General features: G+C 46.2%; 1 protein-coding gene across 1 annotated transcript in view; it reads left to right on the forward strand.

Annotated features, from left to right (window-relative positions):
• The window catches only part of Frrs1l (ferric chelate reductase 1 like), a 31,573-nt gene extending 14,591 nt beyond the window's left edge, over window positions 1-16,982 (forward strand). The window contains exons 3-5 of the mRNA XM_021230920.2: window positions 1,547-1,685; window positions 5,597-5,843; window positions 10,910-16,982. Coding sequence (XP_021086579.2) covers window positions 1,547-1,685; window positions 5,597-5,843; window positions 10,910-11,082 — 559 coding nt within the window. The 3' untranslated portion in view covers window positions 11,083-16,982. The remainder of the gene's footprint in view (window positions 1-1,546; window positions 1,686-5,596; window positions 5,844-10,909) is intronic.
• Window positions 16,983-23,936: the final 6,954 nt, after the last annotated feature.

The following is a 23,936-nucleotide window of genomic DNA, read 5'->3' on the forward strand; positions in this document are numbered from 1 at the left end:
GTTTAATTCTGGTGGTGACGAGACACAATGAGAAAAGAAGGGATTTTTTAGTAGCCCTAAGGGCCTGACCTTTCCGACTCCCCTGCTCTTTTTGTTTTCAATCATTTTGTTTTTTTTATTTTGAACAGTCATCTCTTCTCGTTTTATGCAACAGTCCCACCTCCCACCCGCTCCCTGCCTCCTGCTCCATCGCTTCTCTGCTCTCCTTATCCTCCCCCACCCTTCCACTGGCTGCATCCCAGTCCCAGGTGCCTTCACCGTTCATCTCTTCCCTGCTACTCGGGGTATCCCTGCTGACACACATCTACGATTTTATCCCCTCACCCGCTGCTGCCTTCACCGTACATCTCTTCCATGCTACTCGGGGTATCCCTGCTGACGCCCGCCTGTGTTAGCATGATCTCCTTGCTGGTTCACGCTTCAGCAAGCACAGGGGCGGGGCCTCATTCTTACCGACACACATTCTTACCGTGTGTGGTGACACACGTGTGGAGGTCACGAGGCAACTTGCGGGAGTCTTTTTCTCTTCTAGCTCGTTGAGGTTTCAGGGAACAAACTCAGGTCACCATGCTTGGTGGCCGTTCTTATCTACTGAGCCATCTCACCTGTTCCTCTGCAAGGGATTTGAAATTTCTGTTTTTCTGCTCGGAGGTTTTCTTTAAAAACCTTCCTATCTAGACGAAGACCTTACACTGTTATGTTTTCATGTCTGCCTTTGTGATTATATTTACTCCAAGTAAATTTTGTAAATAAATCACATACTTGTGCTCAGTGGATACTGGATGAGGTTTTCACATGATGCATCTGTACATGTGTGGCTTTTGCAATGGACCAAGAGATCAAGTTGCAGAAGTTGGGCCATCACTCCATGTCAACAATAAGGATGCACTCAACTTGAAAGATCCTACGGTATAATCAGACACACCACCAAACCGCCGCAGAAAAGCACTTTCTGGGGCTGGGCGTTGGTGCCATTGGTGGCATTGGTGGCCTTTAATCCGAGCACTCGGGAGGCAGACGCAGGTGGATCTCTGTGAGCCTTGGTCTACAAGAGCTAGTTCCAGGACAGCCTCCAAAGCCACAGAGAAACCCTGTCTCAAAAAAACAAAAAGCAAGCAAACAAACACTTCCTGGGAAGTTATCATCACACAATTGCTGTGAATTTCAGGATTTCTGTTTTTATTTCTAAACCTATGACATTTTAACTATGAAGAGTTACAAGGAGAAACAGTTGTTACACATTTTAATTAAGAAAAAAAAACAGACACATTTTTATCTTGAGAACAGACCCAGGTGAAGGCCCTTTGTAGGCACTGACTTTATTATACAACGTGGTTGAGCCCCTTCCCCTCCCTCTCTGGACTTCAGTTTACATATGAAGTGGGGCGGTTCCCATCCTTGGTCCCTCCTTTCTGAGACTCTGGGAAGCAACAATCTAGTGCGGTTAACAGCATTGCTCAGTGCCCTTGGGTTGCACAGTAGGTGCTCTCTCTTCTTAACTGAATTACACAGAAGTAACAATGTCTCTTTTTGGCACGTCCTCCAGATACGGCAAGCCGGGCTGTAACGCGGAGACCTGTGACTACTTCCTTAGCTACCGGATGATAGGGGCTGACGTGGAGTTTGAGCTGAGCGCAGACACGGACGGCTGGGTCGCCGTCGGATTCTCTTCTGACAAAAAGATGGTGAGACACAAGTCATGGCAGAAGCTTGCTTTTTCTCTTGGCTTCGGCTTTATTCTCTCTGCTTCGTTGTTCAGATTTTGGAAGCAAGTGGATTAATCAAAGAAGCGGAAGCATTGGGTTAGTCACAGCTCTCTAATAGAAAGTTTACAAAAATTCAGAGGCTCACAACTGCTTGACATCGAGTTCCAGGGGATCTGACACCCTCAGGCCTCTGTGGGCACCCGTACACAGTGCACATCATGCATGTGCCGTATAAACTCATCCAGGCACACCACACAAGTACACACATGAATAAGAATAGGTAAATCTTTCCTTTTTTTTTTAATTCAAGCAAGCTTTAGTGGGGAGATTGGTTATTAGAACACAGGGTGCCCTGTGCCACACGTCGCGGACAGCTCTGTCCACATTATGCTGCAAACTACATGTCTTGTGCTAGTGGTCATATGTCTCTTTCTCACATGCATGTGGGTTGGCTGGGGTTCGGCTTACTTACTGCCAGCTCAGCTGGGCTCGGCTGAGGTCCCCAGGCTGGGTTTGATTCCCTGTGTGTGCTTTAGTCAGTCTGGAAGGGGTGGCTACAAGGCCTGTTCCCCTTATAGCAGAGGCAGTGAAGAGCCATTGTAAGAGAGTCGGAGGGCTTTTCTCTTATGCTCACACACTCAACACAGAACACGTCTATGACCAGATAGTTCTCTCTCATGCACCGAACAAGTTTCCAATGGACACAAGCTGGGTGTCCTCTACCTCAATCGGCTCTGACACAGTCTATGTGGAGAGAGTGTCGGATGTCACAAAGTGAGGGTTTAGCTCAAGACTACTCCATTGTAGATGTCTGCTTCAAGTCCTAGGTTGTAATCTGATGAGTCATCAGAGTCTCCATGACTTCCTGTTGAGTTTTGTTAATTCACAGAACTCGGAGGCACACTTATTTTTTTGGCATTTGCCCATTGTGTTGGTCAGCTTCACATTACTACCAATAACTCATTTTTCAAAAGGCTAAAGGCAGAAGATACAGCTCTCAGCACTGGAGAACTTGCTTAGCTTAGTATGCACACAGCCCTGGATTCCTTCCCCCAAACACCGTCACCAAGGGAACAAATAAGCAAAAAACCAAACAGGTAGACAGACAGACACTCCACAGCAACAACATCAAGGTTTAGTCCCACTCTTGATTTCAGAGGTTTCCTTCCATGGTTGCTTGGCCCATTGCTTTGGACCAGTACTAAGACGGTAGGTTGTGATGGGAAGTCTATGGGAGAAGAAACCCTCTAACCTTCAGGTGGAGAGGAGCCACAGTGTCCATACCTGTTTCTAGGAGCACACCGCCAGCTACTTAACTTACTTCTGCTAGGTCCCCTCTCTGACATTTCCTGCTCTTCTCCAAAAGTGCCACAGTCTGGGAGCAAACCATTAACACAAAGGCCTTGGAGAGACATCTGAGATGCAAATTCCAGCACTTATTCATAATATTAGACGTTAGAAAAGTAAATGAACAGCCAAATGCAGAGATGCGTGGAGGAGGGAAGAGCATCCATGTCTGCTTTGGGCATGTCACCCTCCACACTCCTCTGTGTGTGTGTGTGTGTGTGTGTGTGTGTGTGTGCAGCAGCAGTAGCCATAGTAAGGAGGGTTCAGTTCCACGGTGATTAGAAAGCATCACATGGGGCTAGAGAGATGGCTCAGTGGTTAAGAGCACTGGATGCTCTTCCAGAGGACCCGGGTTCAATTCCCAGCATCCACATGGCGGCTCACAACTGTCTGTAACTCCAGTTCTAGCAGATCTGGCATCCTCACACAGACATATATGCAGTCCAAACATCAATGCACAAAAAATAAAAACAAATAAATTATTAAAAAAATAAAGAAAGCATCACTGGGGGATGGAGAGAATGTTCAGTGGTTCACAGTGCTTGCTGCTCTCCCTGGGGACTTGAATTTGGTTCCCGGAGCCCAGGTCAGGTGACCTCCTTTAACTCTAGCTCCAGGGGATCGGATGCCCCTTCTGGGTTCCATGTGTAGGTACCTGCATGCACCTGACACCACACACACACACACACACACACACACACACACACACACACACACACACACACACACACACACACACGTTATAATGATAACAGACTAGACCCCTGACACTAAGCCAGTGGCACCAGCGTCCCTGACAAACCAGCTGCCCACACTGTATATGATGAAGGACTATTTTTCCACAGACGCCTGGGAAGAAAGCCTGAAGTCCCTAACTGCTACCACCTCAGAATGTGCAGCGACTGCACAGAGGAGCCCCGGGGTTTCTCTTGTTTTCCCTGTCATGCATTCACTTTGGGTTTTTTCTTCCCGTGGTGTGGAAGCAGCTGTGGGGTCCAAAGGAGCAGCTCCTGAGATCAGCCTGCAATTCTCTCTGGCGGCCAGTGTGTGGAGCTGTGCTGGGGGGGGTGCTGCAGGCCAACCCCAGGCCCTGACCTGTCAATCAACCCAATAAAAGGGTATCCCAACAAAGGAGAAAACAGGAAAAGGAATAAGAAAACGAATGTGAGTTCAAAACCATAGTGAGACCCTGTTGGAAGGAAGGAAGGAAGGAAGGAAGGAAGGAAGGAAGGAAGGAAGGAAGGAAGGAAGGAAGGAAGGAAGGAAGGGAAGAGTGGGCTGGTTAGGGCTCAGATAACAGAGGCAGACTAGGGAGCCTTTCAAATATCAAATATCACTGTAATATCTACAAAGTAGAGGCCCCTTCTTTCCTCTCTCCTCTCTCCACTGAATCATGGATTAAATTAAAAAACAAAACTTTGACGATGTGATGTATACTGAGAGCAATGTAGATTCCCTTTTTAATAACCTTACATTTTTATGGACTGGTTTTCAATTTAGATTTAATCTTTTTAACAGCAGCTTTGCTTTCCCATCTAAATGGCATGCCTCATGGGCGCCAAGCATTGCCTCCCCCGTCATCCATAGCCCCCACGAAACAGCACAATCGGCCAGTCTTTAATGATTCTAACTTGTTCTAAAAAAAAAAAAAGCAATTAAATCCCCAGGTAAGCTATAGAGACTGTTTTACAAACTCCTCTGTCTTACCCCGTCTCTCTATCTCCATATCTTATACCAGATGCACCAACAGATAGCTTCTTTATTACAGTAGTGTACACCTAAAACGTATCATTTTTGCCTATTTTCCAGTGGATAACTCAGTGGCATCGGTCACAATCGCTGCTATGAGGCCACCGCTGTTTCCTAGTTCCAGAACACCTTCTCAAGTGACATATTTTTTTGTCTGTGTGGTGTTCTCTGCCAATGCTTCTTCTGCTGGTGATTAACTGCTTACAACTAATATTTTCTGGAAACTTCAAGGGTATATCACAGATATCATGACCTTTTAGCCCTAAATTGTTTAAGAGGTTTCTCTTAAATTTAAATCAAGGGCCTTGTCTTTCATTATGTGGTTTGCTTACATCAATTTAGAGTTTGAAACCCATAGGCTAGTATCGTCAAATATATTGCTTCCAAATGTCATTAATCAGCATGGTTCTGCCTAGAAATGTTGCATTTGGTGGTCACGTGACTTCGATCTTCACTTTGTAATAGCTTCTGGACCTTTTAAATTAATGTTAACTACTTTTTTTTCGTTTTTCTTGTTTGTTTGTTTGTTTTTCAAGACAGGGTTTCTCTGTATGGCTTCAGAGCCTGTTATGGATGTATTCTGTAGACCAGGCCGCCTGCCTCTGCCTCCCGAATGCTGGGATTAAAGGCTTGTGCCACCAATGCCCAGCTGAAGGTTTGTTTAAATGGCATTTTAAAGTAATTTTTATGATATTTCTAATTTCAGAGGCTACGGGATATATATTTTTTTGAGTGAAGTTGTGAGTGAAGGCAAACATTTAACATTTTGTCTTCTCAACTTTTTTCTCCGCTAGGGCGGTGATGATGTCATGGCCTGTGTCCATGATGACAATGGCAGAGTCCGCATACAGCACTTCTACAACGTGGGACAGTGGGCTAAGGAGGTTCAGAGAAACCCTGCCAGAGACGAAGAAGGAGTTTTTGAGAACAATCGTGTCACCTGCAGGTTTAAGCGGCCCGTCAACGTCCCCAGAGACGAAACGATCGTGGACCTGCACTTGAGTTGGTATTACCTGTTTGCTTGGGGTCCAGCCATTCAGGGTAAGCCTACGTTTTAGCCTCTGCATTGAACACCAGTCCACCACCAAGCTCACGATCATTGTCAAGCGGGGTCACGCTGCGGGTGCACGAGAGTCGCAAGCGCTCTGTACTCTGCAAGGAAAAGGAGACATGAGGCCCTTCCTCCAGAAGATTCTAAAGACACCTGACAGAGAGCACACGTGCATAGGGAGCATGTGAGACAGCATACTATGAGCGTGCATTTCATGAAGCAATCACGTGTCTGCTGTGGGAGTGCAGGTGTTTGTGTTAGCTCCTCACCCCTTCCTGCAGAGGTCTAGATAGATCACCCTCCTGTTTACAGAGAATAAGAAACTTGACTTGCTCATGGTGGACAACTCATTAATGGTAGAAATAACACCCAATTCTGAGTCTCTCAGATCTAAAGTCAGTGAACTCTTTTAACCATCATCGTTTTAAATTAGGAAGTACTGACGAGGAAAGGGTCTCTAGAGATTTCTCTAGAGCTTGACAGCAAGCATTAATCCTTACCTTATGACTATTCCCATGGTCACGAATCAAACAGAATACCCTATATTTTAGCCCATTGATCCTCAAATATTAAGGTGCATAATAATCCCCCAGCTAGCCGGACGGTGGTGGCGCACACCTTTAATCCCAGCACTTGGGAGGCAGAGGCAGGTGGATCTCTGTGAGTTCGAGGCCAGGCAGGACCAACAGCCTCCAAGACAACACAGAGAAACCCTGTCTCGTAAAAACAAACAAAAATAATCCCCCAGCTATATTGGCAAATGAAGTCTTCTGCATGTTAGAGGTGGGGCCCCCGAGATTCTGTATTTCTAACCAGTCCCCTGATGATGCTGGGCTGTGGATGATGTCACTTCCTGCGGCAAAGCTCTCCAGTAGCTTCCTATCAAAATCCAGAGGGCATGAAAGAGACCTTTCAGAGGTTGCCCAAATCCAAGTCATCTCGTGAGCCTTCTACACGGCCAATGGGCCTAGCGGCCTGACCAAGAGTGCAGGTTAAGTTTGGTTTGCAGTCCTGTGTAGAGAAGTCAGTTCTCTCAGTCTGGCTGCTAGGAATTTTACCTTCCCCCAAGTCTGCTTTTTCTTTCCCTTGAGCTGGGTGTCTGTATGTTGCTCGGGCTAGGGTTACGGGTGTTTGCCACTGCAGCCAGCCTGACACCTGTTTTTATTGTGTGTTCAGCAGCTTTTTTGTTGCCTCAGCTAACCTGCCCCCCCATTTCTCTCCATTGCTTTAGAGACTACACAATCCCCCCATTCTCCTCTTCCCCTTCTCACCCATTGCCTATTGGGAAAAAAGGAGTTGGATGCCTCCAGGTTGGTGGCACCTTCCCATTGGCTGATGTCCCGGGGTGACCCCTCTGGATCTGCAATGGTACCTTCAAGTCCTCTTAGTAGCCTGGGAAATAAATGGTATTTTAGCTTGGAGAGATGAATTCATTTCGAACGATGAGATTGGCATCTGGAAGCGTGAGCTCTTAGAACTGGTTCTGCCCCCTTGGTAACCTGTTATCTAAAATCTTTATTTCCTTATACCTAGAGTGGGGGGCAATAATAATACCTACTTCACAAGCTTATTGACTAGCGGGTGAAAATAATTACATAGAATTGCTTTGGCAAATTGAAAAATGCTGTGCAGGGGTCCCATTTCATCTGCTGGAGATATTCACTGGGAATTCTGGCGTCTCCCTGAAATTCCATTCGGCCCTAGACATGATGTGTATTAGAATTCGGTATGAGATTTACAGTGATGCCAATAATATTACAGTGATGATAATATACTAATGAAACAGTCATAACAGTACACAGTCATATTAAAATCATATAAAATGCAGTCCTTTGCACTTTCTCAAAATACCTTGCTATCCCGTGTTATTTTTGAACTGCAGGTGACTGTGGTCATTGGATTCGGAGAGAGGAACCTTGGATAATGGGGACTCTCTCTGAGATATGGAGGGTTCCATATTTATCTGGCTTTGCCTGATGGTATAAGCTCCTCCGGGTTTCTCTTCTCATTGTTTTCAGGCAAAACAGACCTATCCCTCCACCCCCACCCCCGACTCCAAGTGCTGGCCTGGGCTGCATTTGTCCCCTTTAACATCTGTGGGTCGGGGGTCCTATACCAGTCTCTTAGCGTAAACTTTGGGCTAAGGTTTGAAGGACTGGAGATTCTATTTCCCTCGAGAAAGCAGTGAGCTGGAGGCGTGTGGCATAGCCCACGCAGCCAGGCAAGGCTCAGGGAGTAAGTGTTGTTAGGTACAGAGTGAGCGGGACCCTGTGGGAGAGGGTATCTCCCTGCCTGCTGGAGACTTTGGGTAGCAGGCAGGAGCTGGGGCAGATGCTTACTGTGCTGTGTCTGGGCATGGCTTCCTGAGAGAAAGCCTGTAAAAACCCCACTCAGGGCAAACCAGGCCTGGTGACACAGGCCTGTGATTTCGTCTACTCTGGAGGCCAAGGCAGAAAGATCACAAGTCCAAGGCTTGTTTGGACTTCAGAGTGAGTTCACGGCCAGCCTGGTGAGCCTATTGAGGCCCTGTCTCAAAGAAAAAAAGGGGAAATAAAAGCAAGCTGGGCTGTAGCTCAATGGTAGACACACGCCTAGCGCATTCATGGGCCTAGGTTCAGTGTCTAGTGCCGTACACTCCGAAACCCCTAGCTGAGCTCAGGTCATCGGACTGTCCTCACTTTCCCTAACCCAGCTTTAGTATTTTTCTTCTCCCCAGGTAGATAGACTTGCCTTTACCTCATTAAGCATTTTACAACTTATTATTATTTATTTAATTTTTTTTTTAAGAATAGAAAACCTTGCTGGGCACGGTGGTGCTCACCTTTTATCTCAGCTCTCAGGAGTCAGAGGCAAGTGGATCTCTATGAGTCCAAGGCCAGCCTGGTCTACAGAATGAGTTGAGGGCAGCCAGGGCTCCACAGAAAAATCCTGTCTTAAAAAGAAAAGAAAAGAAAACTCTTGGTTCAAGCAGCTCTCTTGCCTTAGTCTTGCTGGAAGCCCCAACTGCAGATGTGCATCATAGCACGTAGTTTGAAGGAAAAAAAAAAAAGATCTACTACCGTTTCTTTTCGTCATTTTATTCTTCAGTGCTGAGGGTTAAGCCAGAGGTCCTGGGACAGAGGCAGACTCTCTGCTCCTGATGTTGTCATCAGCCCTTAGGCATTTAACACACAGGGCTTCCTCCCTTTCTCTGGTGGCCAGAGAGAGAAAAGCTCCGTCCAAGAGCTCCTTACCTTAGTCAGTCTCCTTTGCAGACTCCCCCTCCCTTCCCCCCCCCCCTCTTCTGGAAAGCTGGAAAGTCACCGATATCCTCCACGTCAATCTCTTTTGGCTAGGGAAGTCTGCCATAGTCCCTCCCCTCCCCTCCCTTCCCTTCCCCTTCCTTTCTCTCCCCTTCCCTCCCCTCCTTTCGTCTCCCCTCCCCTCCCTACTCTCCCCTCCTCTTCTCTCCCCCCCTTTCTTCTTCTCCCCACCCCTGTGGGACATTCATGTGGATGCACAGGTGTGTGATTAGAGTAAGATACTGAATGTCTTCCTTTGTTACCCTGTGCGGATTTTTGTTTGTTTTTTTGTTTTTTTAAAGTCAGGGTCTCTCTACACAGTCTTACCTATCCTGGAACTCACTATGATCCACTTACCTCTCAAATTCTGGGATAAAAGTGCCAGGCTTGCTTTATTTCTTGAGTCTCACTGAACTGGAAAGTGGCCTTTTGGGCTATGCTGGCCTGCTGGCCTGCTGCCTGCCTTGGATGTCTCAGTGCTCAGGTACAGACAGACACCTTTGCTCCCAGTGCTCAGGTTACACACACGCACACACACACACACACACACACACACACACACACACACACACACACACATACAGCCGTGCCTGGCCTTTTACATGGCTGTTGGGGAATCAAATTTAGGGTCTCATGTCCTCATGCTTGCAGAATAAGGACTCTTAGCTACTGGGCCATCTTCCCAGCCAAAGGCTGGCTAGCTCTTACTAGCTCACAGTCAGCAAAGGCTTGCGTGGGAGATTTTGCTCGGGACTAGAGTTCCTGACCCGTGTCTATGAGGTTTGGGGCTACGGAGAGATAGCTCAGTGATGGAGCGTTTGCTTAGCACACACGCACGAAGCCCTGCGTTTACTGCTCCCCCAAAGATTTGAGGAGGAGAAATTAGTAACATTTACTGTTTGTATTAAAAATATAGTTTTTTTTAAACCCCTGTTGACGATGGAAATAATGCCGCCTGAAAAGGAGGTCTAAGATATTTTATTGAATGTAGCAATTGCTTACTGAGAAGAGCTCTAATGTCCCCGGCAGCAGCCAGCATCCGAGAGAGAGATCTGCTTTCCCTTCTCCTTATATTCCTCCCCTGTCCCACTTACCCCTGTCCACGACCCCAAAGTATCTTGAGTACGTGATCTTTCCCCTACACCCTATAACTGGAGAGATTATTGGGTGGTTAAGAGCACACACTACTCTTGTGGAGGACACACGCTCGGTTCCCAGAGCTCATATCAGGTGACTCACGACAACCTGTAACTTCATCTCCAGAGGATGGATTTATTGTCTCTGCACATGCCCAGAATTAAAAATTATTTTTAAGATTAATCATCTAAAAAGTTTTAAAGGTTACACACTATTCGATATTGGGGAGTTTAAATTTATTAGAGGCAAATAGAAGTCCATACAGTCTGTGCAAATGTAAATATTAGCACTGGCAGCCACAGAACAGAGAGAACAGTAAGCTGTCCTGGTTTGGGGAGGGGACGACTGCAGATTCCTGAGACTCATCTACGGGAGTAAAGTGGACGATTATCTCTGCGTTCCCTGTCATGTGTGCTCCACAGCAGAGAGTCCTGCCAGTGACCCCAGCACCCGAGACGACTCCACGTCTTAAGCAACTGTGTGTGTGTGCGTGCGTGTGTGTGTGTGTGTGTGTGCGTGCGTGTGTGTGTGTGTGTGTGTGTGTGTGTGTGTCCGTGGAGACCTGTCTGTAGTACTTCTGCCTGTGTAACTCTGCTGTGCTGCTTTTGATGGGCCCTCCCTCTGCTTCTGTGTTGAAGGCTCCATCACCCGGCACGACATAGACTCCCCACCCGCCTCAGAGCGTGTAGTCAGCATTTACAAGTACGAAGACATCTTCATGCCGTCGGCTGCCTACCAGACCTTCTCCTCTCCGTTTTGTTTGCTTCTCATTGTCGCCCTGACCTTCTACTTGCTGATGGGAACCCCTTAGCCACAGCCGAGAGGCCAACAGACCAGATGGTGTGGAAAGCCTTCCGTATATACTTTTCCTATAATCGCCTGTATCGTTCTAGCTTCTATTGTTCAAAAACAAGTCACAATTTCACTTTTTTTAGGGGGGGTGGGGGAGAGAGAGAGCGAAAAAAAAAAAACCAACCTTTTCTCCTAGCCAAGCAGGATTGTCAAGGCAACCCTGCTTAAACATTTGCAAACGCTTCAAATGCTTCCTGTTTGAGCTATACAGTGCCTGTGCGTTCGTTAGCTTGGTAAAACTGGGAGAGTCATCATACTGGCTTGGGATTTGAACCTAGGCAAAGGCAACCTTTTGTTGGCCTGCATGCCTCACAGTCCCGGCTGACATGATCAGATAACACATAGCAAGGTAAAGAGAGAGCTAGACACGGAACGCTACCTCAGAACAGTCTTTGTTTTGAGCGGTTCTGCACAAGAGGGCTACTTTGCATGTTGCCGTGGAGGACTTTACAGGATGTCACGAGTGTATCATCAGCCTCTCCAGAGCATTTCTGTGGAGCCTAAATGCTTTTAGATCACCACACAGTGGATTGGGAGTATGGGAGAGATTATAGCGCCAAGCGAGTGGTTGTGTTTATCTAAAGTATCTTCTCAATTAGCGAGCAGTTATGAGGAAACAGTCTTACATTGCTGTGAGGAAAGATGAAAAGATAGAACTGTGAATATTCCTGAAGTTGTTAAATTGCTTTAATGATAAAAAAATAGTTGAATTCTTAGTAGTTTGAATTTGCTCTCTTCTGCCTCTGTGTTCTACCAACTAAGGTGTTCATGGGTGGCTCTGCCAGTGGTGTCTTTCAAGTTAGCATACATTAAGTATAATACGATATGCATTATGACAGACAAGTCATCTTAAGGAAAACACACACCAGCGTTTTTAAATGCTGTAGACATCAGGATCAAAACTGGGGAGGAGGGGCCCTAAGGTGAGTTCACCAAGAGCATACATTAAAAATGTTCAGTTCTGTGTTTCCTTTTTTCAAAAGAGCCAGATACTCCTTTAGTCCAAATAGCGCACGCTAGCAGCTTCTATAGGAGAGTAACTGTGGGCACTTACACTGTGGGCGCATCCACCCGTAGCATACCAGAATTCTCTGATATGTCCCCATCGCTTCCAGGCTGGCTCCAACTTTATAGTTGAGCAACACCAGACGATGGTTTCTAAACCCATCCCCGAGATTGGTGTCAGAGGTGAATGTCTGCCTGTGGGGAGAATGCTCAGACTCTTCTGAAGGGGAACCACAGAGCCACTTTGCGACACTGCCCATACCCAGTTTCAAACTCAAGGGTCAAGCTGATGGTTCCACCGGGTGACGACATCAGCCTCTTCCCTAAGCCCTCCGATCCCGGCGAAGCTTGGCTCAAGCATGGCCGGTATATACCAGCTTCTCGGCATTCGCAGTTGGCTTAGGAGCGAGGGTCGGGAGTATACAGAGACGCCCGTGTTGTAAATAAGGAGCCCAGTATTTTTATACCCTCTGTGTGCACAGTAGTTGATCTGTAAATAGCAGAGTCAATGTAGACTTCAGTTCACCGTAGGAATGAGTGGTGTTTTCCTTCCACTTATTGTTCCAAGTCAAGCAACTGTTTCATCGTCTTTCGACTTTAGTGGCCGGCTCTGTGTATTTCCGCTTGGAACTTTCAGAGTTTTCCTGGCCCTTACAGTAACATGCGAGCAGCTCTCCTAGGCTCCAGTGTCTTCTCCAGTGTCGCCGGGACAGGCAGTGGCCCCGAAGGGCCCCGAGTTCCTTCCAGCCTGCTCTCTCGCACCTGTCCAGTCTTCCCTCCTGTGGATGATGTGAGCTCGTCTGTGAGGCTCTAACTTAGTTATCTCTCCCTCCATCTTCTGGACTGTGTAGTTTTAGGTCCGACTCAGCACTCCTGTAGCCTACTGGGCTTCTTCATCATACATGTCAGAATTTACTGAAATTTCTGATTTCTTCCTTGGTTGCTAACCCCCTCCTTAGCCGTTTCTTTCTACTTGTGACTGATGCTACTTCTTAGTAAGTAATCAGCAACCTGATGGACCGAGTTACAGACCTTTTTTGAGTTTACTTGGGCCAGAGGAATCTCTTTTATATACTTTACCCTGCTAGCCTATGTTTTTTATATGTTTTTTATCCCACTCATGATCAAACCAGGTCTTCCAAAACATAAACGACAGAACCTTAGTGAAAGTGTGGTTTTTGCCTCTCAGCAGACATCAGTTGGTGGGCACTTTAAACAATAATTGCTGTCCTGAAATAAGGATCTACAGGCAAGGGATGTGTCACCACAGCTGACCGTCATCTCAGAAAAGAATCCATTGATAGACGTGTTGGAGTTAAAGCCCTATAGACCTGGGATTCATCCATTCTTACCTCATCTAAGGAACTTCTACTTTTTTTAATTTTTAGAAACACTCTTATTTGCATATCCATCCCCCCATTCCCTCACTCTCCCATCCTCCCATGCTTCCCACCACCCCCCCCAACCCACCCACCACCCACTCCCCAAGGATAGTGAGACCCTGGAACTTCTACTTGTATCTCTCTATTCATTCTCTCTCTTTCCACAGGGCCTCTCAATCCTTCTCCAGACTCCTGGCTGTGCTAGCTCAAGCGTGCACCACCAGGTCTGACAATTCGGTTTTCTTTTCTAATACAGTGTTTGTCCCGAGGGGAGAAGCCTATCAGTGCTTTTTGGTAAAATGCCCAAGTGAATGGAATGTGAGTGGCGGAAAAATGTATGTAGTGCTGTTTTAAGTGCTCCGTGTGGATTCACTCATCTGAATCCAGAGGGAGCGTCTATTAGTAGTCCAGCCTTACAGAAGGAAAAACTGAGGTCCACCGTTTGGCAAACTTACCAGTTCTGGCAAGACCTTAGAGATGCTGGTTCAGCGCGCTTTCAAGAGGGTGGAGGAAGCCCACAGGACTCCCTGCACCTCATGCAAAATCTTTAAAACTCCCACAACTAAAAGAACCTGCTATTCATATTAAAATCTGCTAGGTCAATCCCAGTACTCAGGAGGCAGAGGCAGGCGGATCTCTGAGTTCGAGGTCAGTCTAGTCTACAGAGCTAGTTCCAGGACAGCCTCCAGGACAGCCTCCAAAACAATAGAGAAACCCTGTCTCAAAAAACAAACAAAACAAAACAAAACAAAAAATCAGGTAGGTGCCTTCCTGTCCCTTAGTACTTCACAGTGACTATGAGGACTGTCTTAAGCGGTATTTGAGGACCTGGACACATTTATTTTGTACCACTTTTTTTTTCTGCTTAAAACCTTTTGACTATTTTTATCAGCTGTTTCGGTACTTTTTTCTTTTTCTTTTCTTCCCTTCTTTCCTTCCCTCCTCCTTCCCTCCCTCCCTCCCTCCCTTCTTTTCTTTCTTTTATTTTTTGCAGTAGTGATGGTCATACCCAAGGCCCTGTATACATTATCGAGGTGTTCCACCACCCACCTACACCCCCAGCTCACGCACGTTTTCAGTACTATTAATGTTTTTTATAACTAATGTGTCGATTGGACATGACTGGAGGAATGCCTTTGTCTTAGGTAACTTTAAAGCATGACTTTCTTAAACCATGGTCTGTCTTACAACACGGAACTCTCCATTGCTTAAATTGTCCCACTATGGTGAAACGTGCATTCAGACAGAATCCAGAAGCTTCATTCAGTTACTTTGGGTTGGTTTTTGTCCTCAAAGAAACCAGAAAGTTGGACAACCGAGGGCTGGCTTTCCATTGCAATACACTTACACTATTTTTACAACCCAAGCTTGCTGTCTGTATTCAGGATTCTGTCTTAAGTGATACTAGCACTGAAGTTGAATGCCAAGCTTAGCTCTGCCCCAGGATTTCTTAAATTTTCCTTGTAAAAGGGCCAGGATGTAAACATTTCTAACTCTGTTTTTCTGTCCCAGATGCTCTACTTTGCCACACACAGTTCATAAATGAAAGAGCATGGCTGTACGTTAATAAAACAACTGAAATTTGAACTCTGTATACTTTGCAGATGCCACAATGTTACATTGAACTTTCAAAAAAGCTTTTAGAAAATGAAAAACTCATTCTTAGTTTGCAGGCTGAATAAAAACAGGAAGTAGACTGGGCTGGGCTTGTAGACTCTGGTTTTCCCACAGTAGCTTTAGTCATGGGTATACTATCTATCCAGTCGGTTGTAAACCATATCGCCAGTAACGTATTATTAGCTAGTCGTAAAAATTAGTGAATACTTGGTTTAAACGTGATTCATAGTTGGTTTGCTGTTGTAAATGAATAGCACAGTGGCATCCTTACACATGTTTCCTGGAGTTGGCACTCGAGAGGCAACAGTAAGGAACCAATTTGGGTAAGTCACAACTTTGTGTGGCAGTCATGAACATGTTTCACTGTCGAGATGCTCTTTTGGTGAATATTTCTATGCTTTAGAGTAGTTTATTTCTGTATAGGGAATTTTAAAATTATCATAAGGGCATGGGGGTGTTTTATACAAGTGACACATGACACATCTATCTCATATAATGAAACAGTGTGTGAGAAACAGCATATAGACCATGTACTGAGGTGACTGGAGTTGATCTGTTGTACATCTTTACTCTCTAAACAGAACCGCTTTCTTGGTTAACAGTTGGTTATTTCCAGTGTGTTTATATGTATATATACTTGGTACATATGTGACAGATGGGGTTTATTTATACATAAACACAGACACAGACACAGACACACACACACACACACACACACACACACACACACACCCTGAGCACTAAAGGTTATTGTTAGGATTGGTTCTTTTTCTGACCTCTTATATACTTTAACACCCAGAGATTAAACATGGTATGTATTATAAGCATACTTACCCTTGAATTTTAACAATTTAGTTTGTAGAAAGGATTCTTGGATCTTTTATTAAGCCTTGCCTCCTCTATCCAACATGATATGAATTGTCAAGAACGTAAAAGCATTGTGGTTTAACTTTTCCATACCATTAAGAAGCCAAGACTCATATATAATTAAGTAACTGGCACGTTACATGGCAGCCCAGACATGTTTTCAGTTGCATACAATTTCCTTTTCATGAAAATAGCCGCTAAGGAAATTTGAGCCTAGATGTGCTGGCAATGGGAACATGTATGTAAATCTCCTAGTCTTTGGGGTGTGTTCTTAAATGTTTAAGAACACACACCAACGACCGGGTCGTATTTTCAGTTTTCTCTCAAATATTTGCTATGAGGCGAATAACCACTCAATCTGATTCTTCTGGAATGTAATCATGCTCTAAGGTCGCTGAGTGCTCAGTGGGTGTGGCATTCACCCAGGTCACTAGACTCTTCCCTGCTTCACCACCTAGAATGCCCTGACCCCTGCACCCTGAAGAGTGAACACAGCTTCTCCTCACGCCTTATTTCCACTGACACACTGACACGCTGGAACGTAATTCTGGCTCCGTTTTTTTGAGACTGTCTACAAAATACTATTTTGTTAAAACTATGCCTTTAAATAGACACGGACGGGTTATATTTGTTTTATAAAAAGTTGTGTACCTAATGTTCAACCATGATTGATTTTGAGATTATATATGTATATATATATAAATGTATATTTATAAGCCTGTCCGATGTGGATTTTTTAACTCTAAGATGTATCACACAATACTAATAAAGATACGGGTTTCTATTTATGTACAGTAACTGTAGCAACACTCCTAACTGCTACCTAAATGATTATTCTGTTCTCTGGTCATCACATGTACTTTTATCTTTAGAGGATTAAGTTATACTCGGAATATATTAATCAGGATTAAACTTTAGAAACATAAACTCTCGACATACTTTGAAGCCCTTCCTGTTGATGTCATTAAATCTAGTTTGTAATTCCTTATTGCTTTGCTCTGGTGCCCTTTGATTCCCCATTTCATTTCTCTGTGTGTCATTTAATTCTGACATGTGTCTCCATTCTCCCTGAATCGTTACAGGCCTCGGGAAAGTTGGCAACCTGTCCTGTCTGACAAATAGGAAAATGGTGTCGCTTTAGTCACCTAAGTCCTTGGAGAGAAGCAATATGAAAAACTCAGTGTGTGGAAGCTTCAGTTTGGTACCTTATCAAGCAGTGAGTGGTGATCTATAATCCCATTTCAAGTGAATCAGCTACTTCATTGAAGATACCTGGCTTAAGAACTTCGATGAGTCGGAAGGTGGTGATTCATGACTTTAGCCCCATTAGAGGCAGGTAGCAGGCGGATCTCTGTGGGGTCGAGGTTCAAGACCAGCCTTGTCTACAGAGCAAGTGACAGAACAGGCTTCAAAGCTACACAAAGAAGCTCTATCTTGAAAAGTTTGAAAAAAAGAAAGAATTTCAATGAAAGCCCTTATTGGTGACTAAACTATCACTTAATAAGTAGAGGGGCTTAGTGGGGGAAGGCACTCACTGCCAAGCCTGATTGATGACCTGAGTTTGATCCTCAGAGGCCACAGGGTAGAGGGAGAGAACCAACTTCTATAAGTTGTCCTCTGGCTTCCATACACTTGCATGTGCACACACACACTGAGTAATTAATTAAATGTGGGGTTTTTGTTATTTGGTTTTGTTTCTTTTCTTTTCTTTTTGTTTTGTTTTTGTTTTTCAAGACAGGGTTTCTCTGTGTAGCTTTGGAGCCTGTCCTGGCACTCTCTCTGTAGACCAGGCTGGCCTCCTACTCACAGAGATCCGCCTGCCTCTGCTTCCCGAGTGCTGGGATTAAAAGCGTGCACCACCACCACCCGGCTAAATGTGGCTTTAAAAGAAAAACTAAGTCGAGTCTACCGAGTCATGAGGAAGGAGGGAAATTGCAGTAGCTGAGCTGCTGATTCTGCTGGGACTGGTTTGAGAGGATGCAGAGGCTGCACTGTTAAGGAGAAGCTCTTGTGTAGTTGAAACCTAGAGCCAGGGTTTTTCCACCAGCATGAGGACAACCAGGAGTGCAGGCAAGGATGCTGAGGTTGTGTTTAGATACAAGCTGTAAAGGTTGGAGAGATAGCTCAATGGTTAAGAGCACTGGCTGCTATTCCAGAGGTACCTGGGTTCAATTCCCAGCACCCACTGTCTGTACTTCCAGTTTCAGGGAATCCGACACACAAACAGGAAAAACATCAATGCACATAAAATAGATAAAAATAAATTATTGTTAAAAAGATGTAAGCTGTGTGCTGAATGTGTTCCCTTAGTATTTCTACGCTGAAGCCATAATTTCCACCATGATAGCTACTGGGAATTCAGCGTGTGTGTGTGTGTGTGTGTGTGTGTGTGTGTGTGTGTGTGTGTGTGTGTAGGGGATGGGATCAGTATACTTATATGAAGAGACAAGAGAACCCTCACCACAACTTGATCATGCTGGTTCCTTGGTCTCAGACCTCTTAATCTTCAACTATTTGAACCCATCTAGTCTAAAGTAATTTGGGATAGCAGCCCAAACTGACAAAGACAAAAGAGATGGACCAAAATAGGCGGAGCAGACAGAAGCATCTCCATCAAAGGGGAAGGCAGTGCAAGGAGAAAGATGGACAGGATGCATGCTGGCCCCAACTGCATTTGACAAGGCTATTATGTGTGCAACAGATTTCCACAAAGTCAGTCACTTAAAACAACACGGATGTATTGCCTCACTGTTCCGGGGGCCGGAGATCTCGGTGGAATCATGACGGCAGCAGGAGATGCTTCTTCTGGAGGTGTCACAGAAGACGGACTCATGTTTTGGTTTCTCCCAGTTGTTGATAGCTGCCAGCATCCCGTAATCTGTCATTCAAGGGACACTCTGAGCTCTGGCTCTAGGGTATGTGGTATACCAACTACTTTCCTGTAGTTTTAATCTCCCTCTCTTCCTTTGGTAGACATACCTGAGATTCTATTTAGCCCCTCTCTACCATAACCTAGAAATGATCTCTTCGCCTCAAGAACCCCTTAGCTTAGTTACAATCGCCAAGTGCCTTTTGCCATAGTGGGCTACACATTCTACCAGGTTGGAGGCATTAGGGTCAGGGAGTCTCTGGAGGACTGTTCTCCATTCCTTCCTAAAACTGGAAGATTAGGAGAGCAGAGGGATGAGGCACAGTGAGCCAGCCCCTGATCACCTAAGACCTTGCAAGTTGTAGAGAGTCGCTCAGAGGCCCTTGCGTGGTGGGATGAAGAGGCTCGGAAGAGGCCAGCTTGCGTCTTTTTTTTTTGTTTGTTTGTTTGTTTTGTTTTTTCGAGACAGGGTTTCTCTGTGGCTTTGGAGACTGTCCTGGAACTTGCTCTGTAGACCAGGCTGGTCTCGAACTCACAGAGATCCGCCTGCCTCTGCCTCCCGAGTGCTGGGATTAAAGGCGTGCGCCACCAACGCCCGGCTGCCAGCTTGCGTCTTAAAGAGGTCACGCTGATGGCAGTGTGATGATCAGCGTGCATGGGATGACAGCTAGGTCACGAGACCTGCTGGAGGCTGAGGCGACCTCATCGAAGTGCCAGGATGTTTTACTCCTTCGGCTCTTTTGTGTTTTTACTCTTGGAGGGGCCCTGCCCCCCAGCTCCCAAATAAGTCACACACAGAGTCTTATTCTTATGCCCAGCCTTAGCTTGGCTTGTTTCTTGCCAGCTCTTCTTATCTTAAATTAACCTGTCTACCTTTTCCCTCTGGGCTTTTATTCTTTTCTTACTTCTGCATATCTTACTTTCCTTCTTAGTCTGTGGTTGGCTGGGTGGCTGGGTGGGTGGCTGGGTGGGTGGCTGGCTGGGTGGCTGGCTGGGTGGCTGGATGGGTGTCTGGGTGTCTGGGTGTCTGGGTGGCTGGCTGGGTGGCTGGGTGGGTGGGTGGCTGGGTGGGTGTCTGGGTATCTGGGTGTCTGGGTGGGTGTCTGGGTGTCTGGGTGGGTGTCTGGGTGGGTGTCTGGGTGTCTGGGTGGGTGTCTGGGTGGGTGTCTGGGTGGCTGAGTGGCTGGGTGTCTGGGTGTCTGGGTGGGTGGCTGGCTGGGTGTCTGGGTGTCTGGGTGTCTGGGTGGCTGAGTGTCTGGGTGTCTGGGTGTCTGGGTGTCTGGGTATCTGGGTGGCTGGGTGGCTGGCCCCTGATGTCCTCCTCTCCTTGCTCTCTCATTGCTCCCGTCTTCCTCAGTTCTCCTTCTACTTATACTCCCTGCCTGCCAGCCCCGCCCATTCTTGCTCTGGCCTCTCGATTGGCCGTTCAGCTCTTTATTAGACCATCAGGTGTTTTTAGACAGGCAAAGAATCACAACTTCACAGAGTTAAACAAATGCAGTATAAACAAAAGTCACACACCTAAAAATAATATTCTGCCACACCAGGCGTACGACTAACTGTGCAACACATAGGATTCAGAGCATCAAGACTTCATCTATAAACGAACAGTTCTGCTTAGATAACACCTATAATCTCAGCACCCAGGAGGCCAAAGCAGAAGGATCCTGAGTTCGAGGGTAGCTGAGCCGTTTGCAAGATGCTATCTAGGCAAGCAAACACATTACCCCCCCCCAGTGAACAAACTAGCAAGATAGTTTAGTCTGGGCAATTTGGAATGCGCCCACCACCTTCTGTTTTCAGTCTTACTCAGAATCACAGTGGAAGTCTGGGTATCTACGCCATGGGGTGGCCTCAGTCTTTGTGTGTTGTAAAGACACAGCCAAGGAAGGGATGGCCCAGCGGTCCAAATCCTGACCCCTAACTCCCAACAGTCATCCATTTCAGAGGAAATGTCAGTTACTCCTCTGAAACTGGGGGAGCCACCAGGAAAGGCGGTCTAAGGTTTGGTGGAGACAGATGCAGTCTGGAGGACCGTCTGAGGTTTGGTGGAGAGCGTTGCAGTCTGCAGTCACTCTGAGGACAGGATCGCCCGCCCCCTTTTTAGTCTGAGCCTTGGTGGAGGTAAGAACTCTCTAGTGACCAGCTGCTTTTCTTTTCTGATCTTCAGCTTGAACCCCAATATCTGTCTCTGGGTTTTCATTATTTTTTTAAATTTATTTATTTATTTATTTATTATGTATACAGTGTTCTGACTGCATGCATGCCTGAGTGCCAGAAGAGGGCGCCAGATCTCATTACAGATGGTTGTGAACCAGCGTGTGGTTGCTGGGAATTGAACTCAGAACCTCTGGAAGAGAAGTCAGTATTCTCAACCTCTGAGCCATCTCTCCAGCCTGGGTTTTTATTATTTGTGCTATACCTGGTCTCAGGGTCCTCCACTGTATCAAGGGTGTCTAGGAGGGCTGGTCTCCCCTGAGGGCTTTGTACTGAGTCCTCTGGTGCCACCAAAGAGAATCTAAGAAGCATGTCATTTCGGAAGAGCTACCCTAGAGCTGATGCCCCATGAGCTTGAGATTTGAGTGGCCTCGGGTCTCTTTTTCAAACTTAGTTCTCTAGGTCCTATCAACCCCATCTCAAAAGGAATAAGACATATTGTTTTCTTAAGCAAAATGTGAGTGACTATGGCCTAGGAACATGTATTCGGGTTGCCCCAAGGGACACATTCTAGCATGGAAGTGGTTACAAGAGAGATTTTATTCATTAAATAACAAAGAATGTCATAAATTAAGGCATTCACTAAATACATTAATAGGGCCACAGGTAGGTAAGCTGTATCAAAGAAGGGAAAATTCAGCTATGTACTTAGTCTCTGGTGACATTCTCAGTTTTTGGATGGGTGAACGCTAGTAGGCTACTAAAAATACATTTTATCTTAGGTTAGGCAGGAGTGGACAATGAATGGCTGGGGAGGGAACGCTAAAAATAGCCCAAGATAAGTTGGTTCTCAGTCTGCAGTTCTAACTCTCTGCAGTCAAGAAGTTCTAGTCGGAGTTTTCAGCCTTGTACACCCTCAGCCCTGGTGTGGCCTTTTCTTGCTGCGTCTCTCTGCCCTGACAACTTTAGAGTTCTGCATTTCGGTAGTTTAGCTCTGCATGCAACCAAAAGAATGCTCTAAGGCTGCGGTCCTCAACCTGTAGGTTGCAAAAACTTGGGGGTGGGGGTGGGGTTAGGATGGGGTGGGGTGTCACACATCAGATATTTACATCACGATTCGTAGCAGTAGTAAGGTTACAGTTATAAAGTAGCAATGAAATAATTTTATGGTTGGGGTCACCACGACATGAGGAACCGTATTCAAGGGTCACAGGCAGCTTGAGGAAGGTTGAGAACCACTGCGCTTAGGTTTCAGTACCGTGCAGTAAGAACAAATGGGCTGTTGGGAAAGGGTCCCACCTGTTCACTCTCTGGTTCGGTACGCGCTGAGCTCCTAATATTCTGACTGTGAATATCTCTTGCTGTGTCAGGTCCTAGATACACCGCCTTGAAACGAGCCCTCTCTCTAGGAGCTCTGTAAATCAACCAGCGACTTTTGGGAGGTGAAGGAAACCCCAGTGTCCAGGAGGCTGCGCGAACACTTCTCAGCTTACACTGCTTTGGTTTCTTTTCTGTTAGAGTTCACTCCTTCACTAGAAATCCTGACTGACGCCTGTGAGCTCTGTTGGCCATTGGAACCATTTTGAAAGGCTCAGCAAGTTTGCTTTCCATTGAGACTTGGTACAGTTCCACAGGCCCCAACACAATTCAGGCGACACCCACAGGCCTTTCATTCATTGGTTAAGAGTTTGTCATGTGACTTCATTTTCATGGGAACTTGATTTTTGTTTGCAGGCTTGAGGAGTCAGTTGGATGCGTTTTTGAACCCCTTTTGTCAGAAGGTTAGGCACGAGGGAGCCACTCACGGAGGAGGCTTCACCGTTGGGTACGATCGTCTGGTTCAGGGCTTGAGTGAAAAAGAGACACAGATTCTCTGAACTGTGTAGGAAGGCTTCATCTTCTACTCCGAATGGGACCCAGATCTGCTTTGGCTGTGCAGGGGTTAGAAATCTGGGGGGTGGGGTGACTGAGTCACTGGGTGCTCTTGTGACAGTGGACACTAGTTTCTGTGAGTTTTGAGCATCAGGGTGGCATTTTGATCCACGGTTGACTTTGACTCATGGCTCTGAACAAATGTGAAGTGTCCCCCTGTTCCCCCACCCCCCTTTTTTTTATTTAGGCATGCAGGTGACGCCTTGTTATGTAGAGAGCAGCTCAAGTCAACGAATGTGCACCCCGACAGCAAATGTGACTATAATTTGCGGTGGTGACCTCAGGAGGCTGGACAAAGCAGTTAAGCAGCTCAGCAAAACGTGAACACAACTGGAGAAACTTTTACTGGGGGAAACCCAGACACTGAGAACCAGTGGCCCAGAACCTATAAGCAAGATAGAAAGGAGTTGTTTTTCCTCCACTTAACTGACTCCTTTTACAACCATGACCTAGTTTAGCAAGGCTTCTTCACGTGAAAACTACCTCATTTACATCAGAACAGGAAGAGAAACAGAAATTTCATGCTGAAATTCACAAGGAAAATTTGTTGAAAACATTGGAAGGGGTTACTAATTCTTATGGTGGGATCCTCCCAATATCGAGTATTCAGCTAAGGAGCAAAGACCAGCGCTCCGCTGCTCTCCGTTTCCCCCTCTCTCCCTTCTGTCTCTTTCTCAGATAAACATGCTGTTTGAAGTATCTTACCAGAAGCGGGCTCGGATTCCAAAACGTTTTCCTCAGGGCAGAAGCACCTGCACCCTGCCCTGAGGGCTTACTCCCTCAGCCCCCTCACTCTCCCCTCCAATGCCCCACCACAACAGCCCTGTAGTAAGAAGTATAATTCCCATTATCCCTTGCCAGAGAGAACACTTCTGCGAGGAGCAAACAGTGGAACTTGAACACTGATATACTTAACTCCGAGGCGTTCAGATCGCTCCCACACCGACTCTCCCGCCCTGGATTAGGAACAAACGGTTAATAGGG

Source organism: Mesocricetus auratus, unplaced genomic scaffold (assembly GCF_017639785.1).
Source record: "Mesocricetus auratus isolate SY011 unplaced genomic scaffold, BCM_Maur_2.0 Super-Scaffold_6730, whole genome shotgun sequence".
Classification (NCBI taxonomy): Eukaryota; Metazoa; Chordata; class Mammalia; order Rodentia; family Cricetidae; genus Mesocricetus; species Mesocricetus auratus.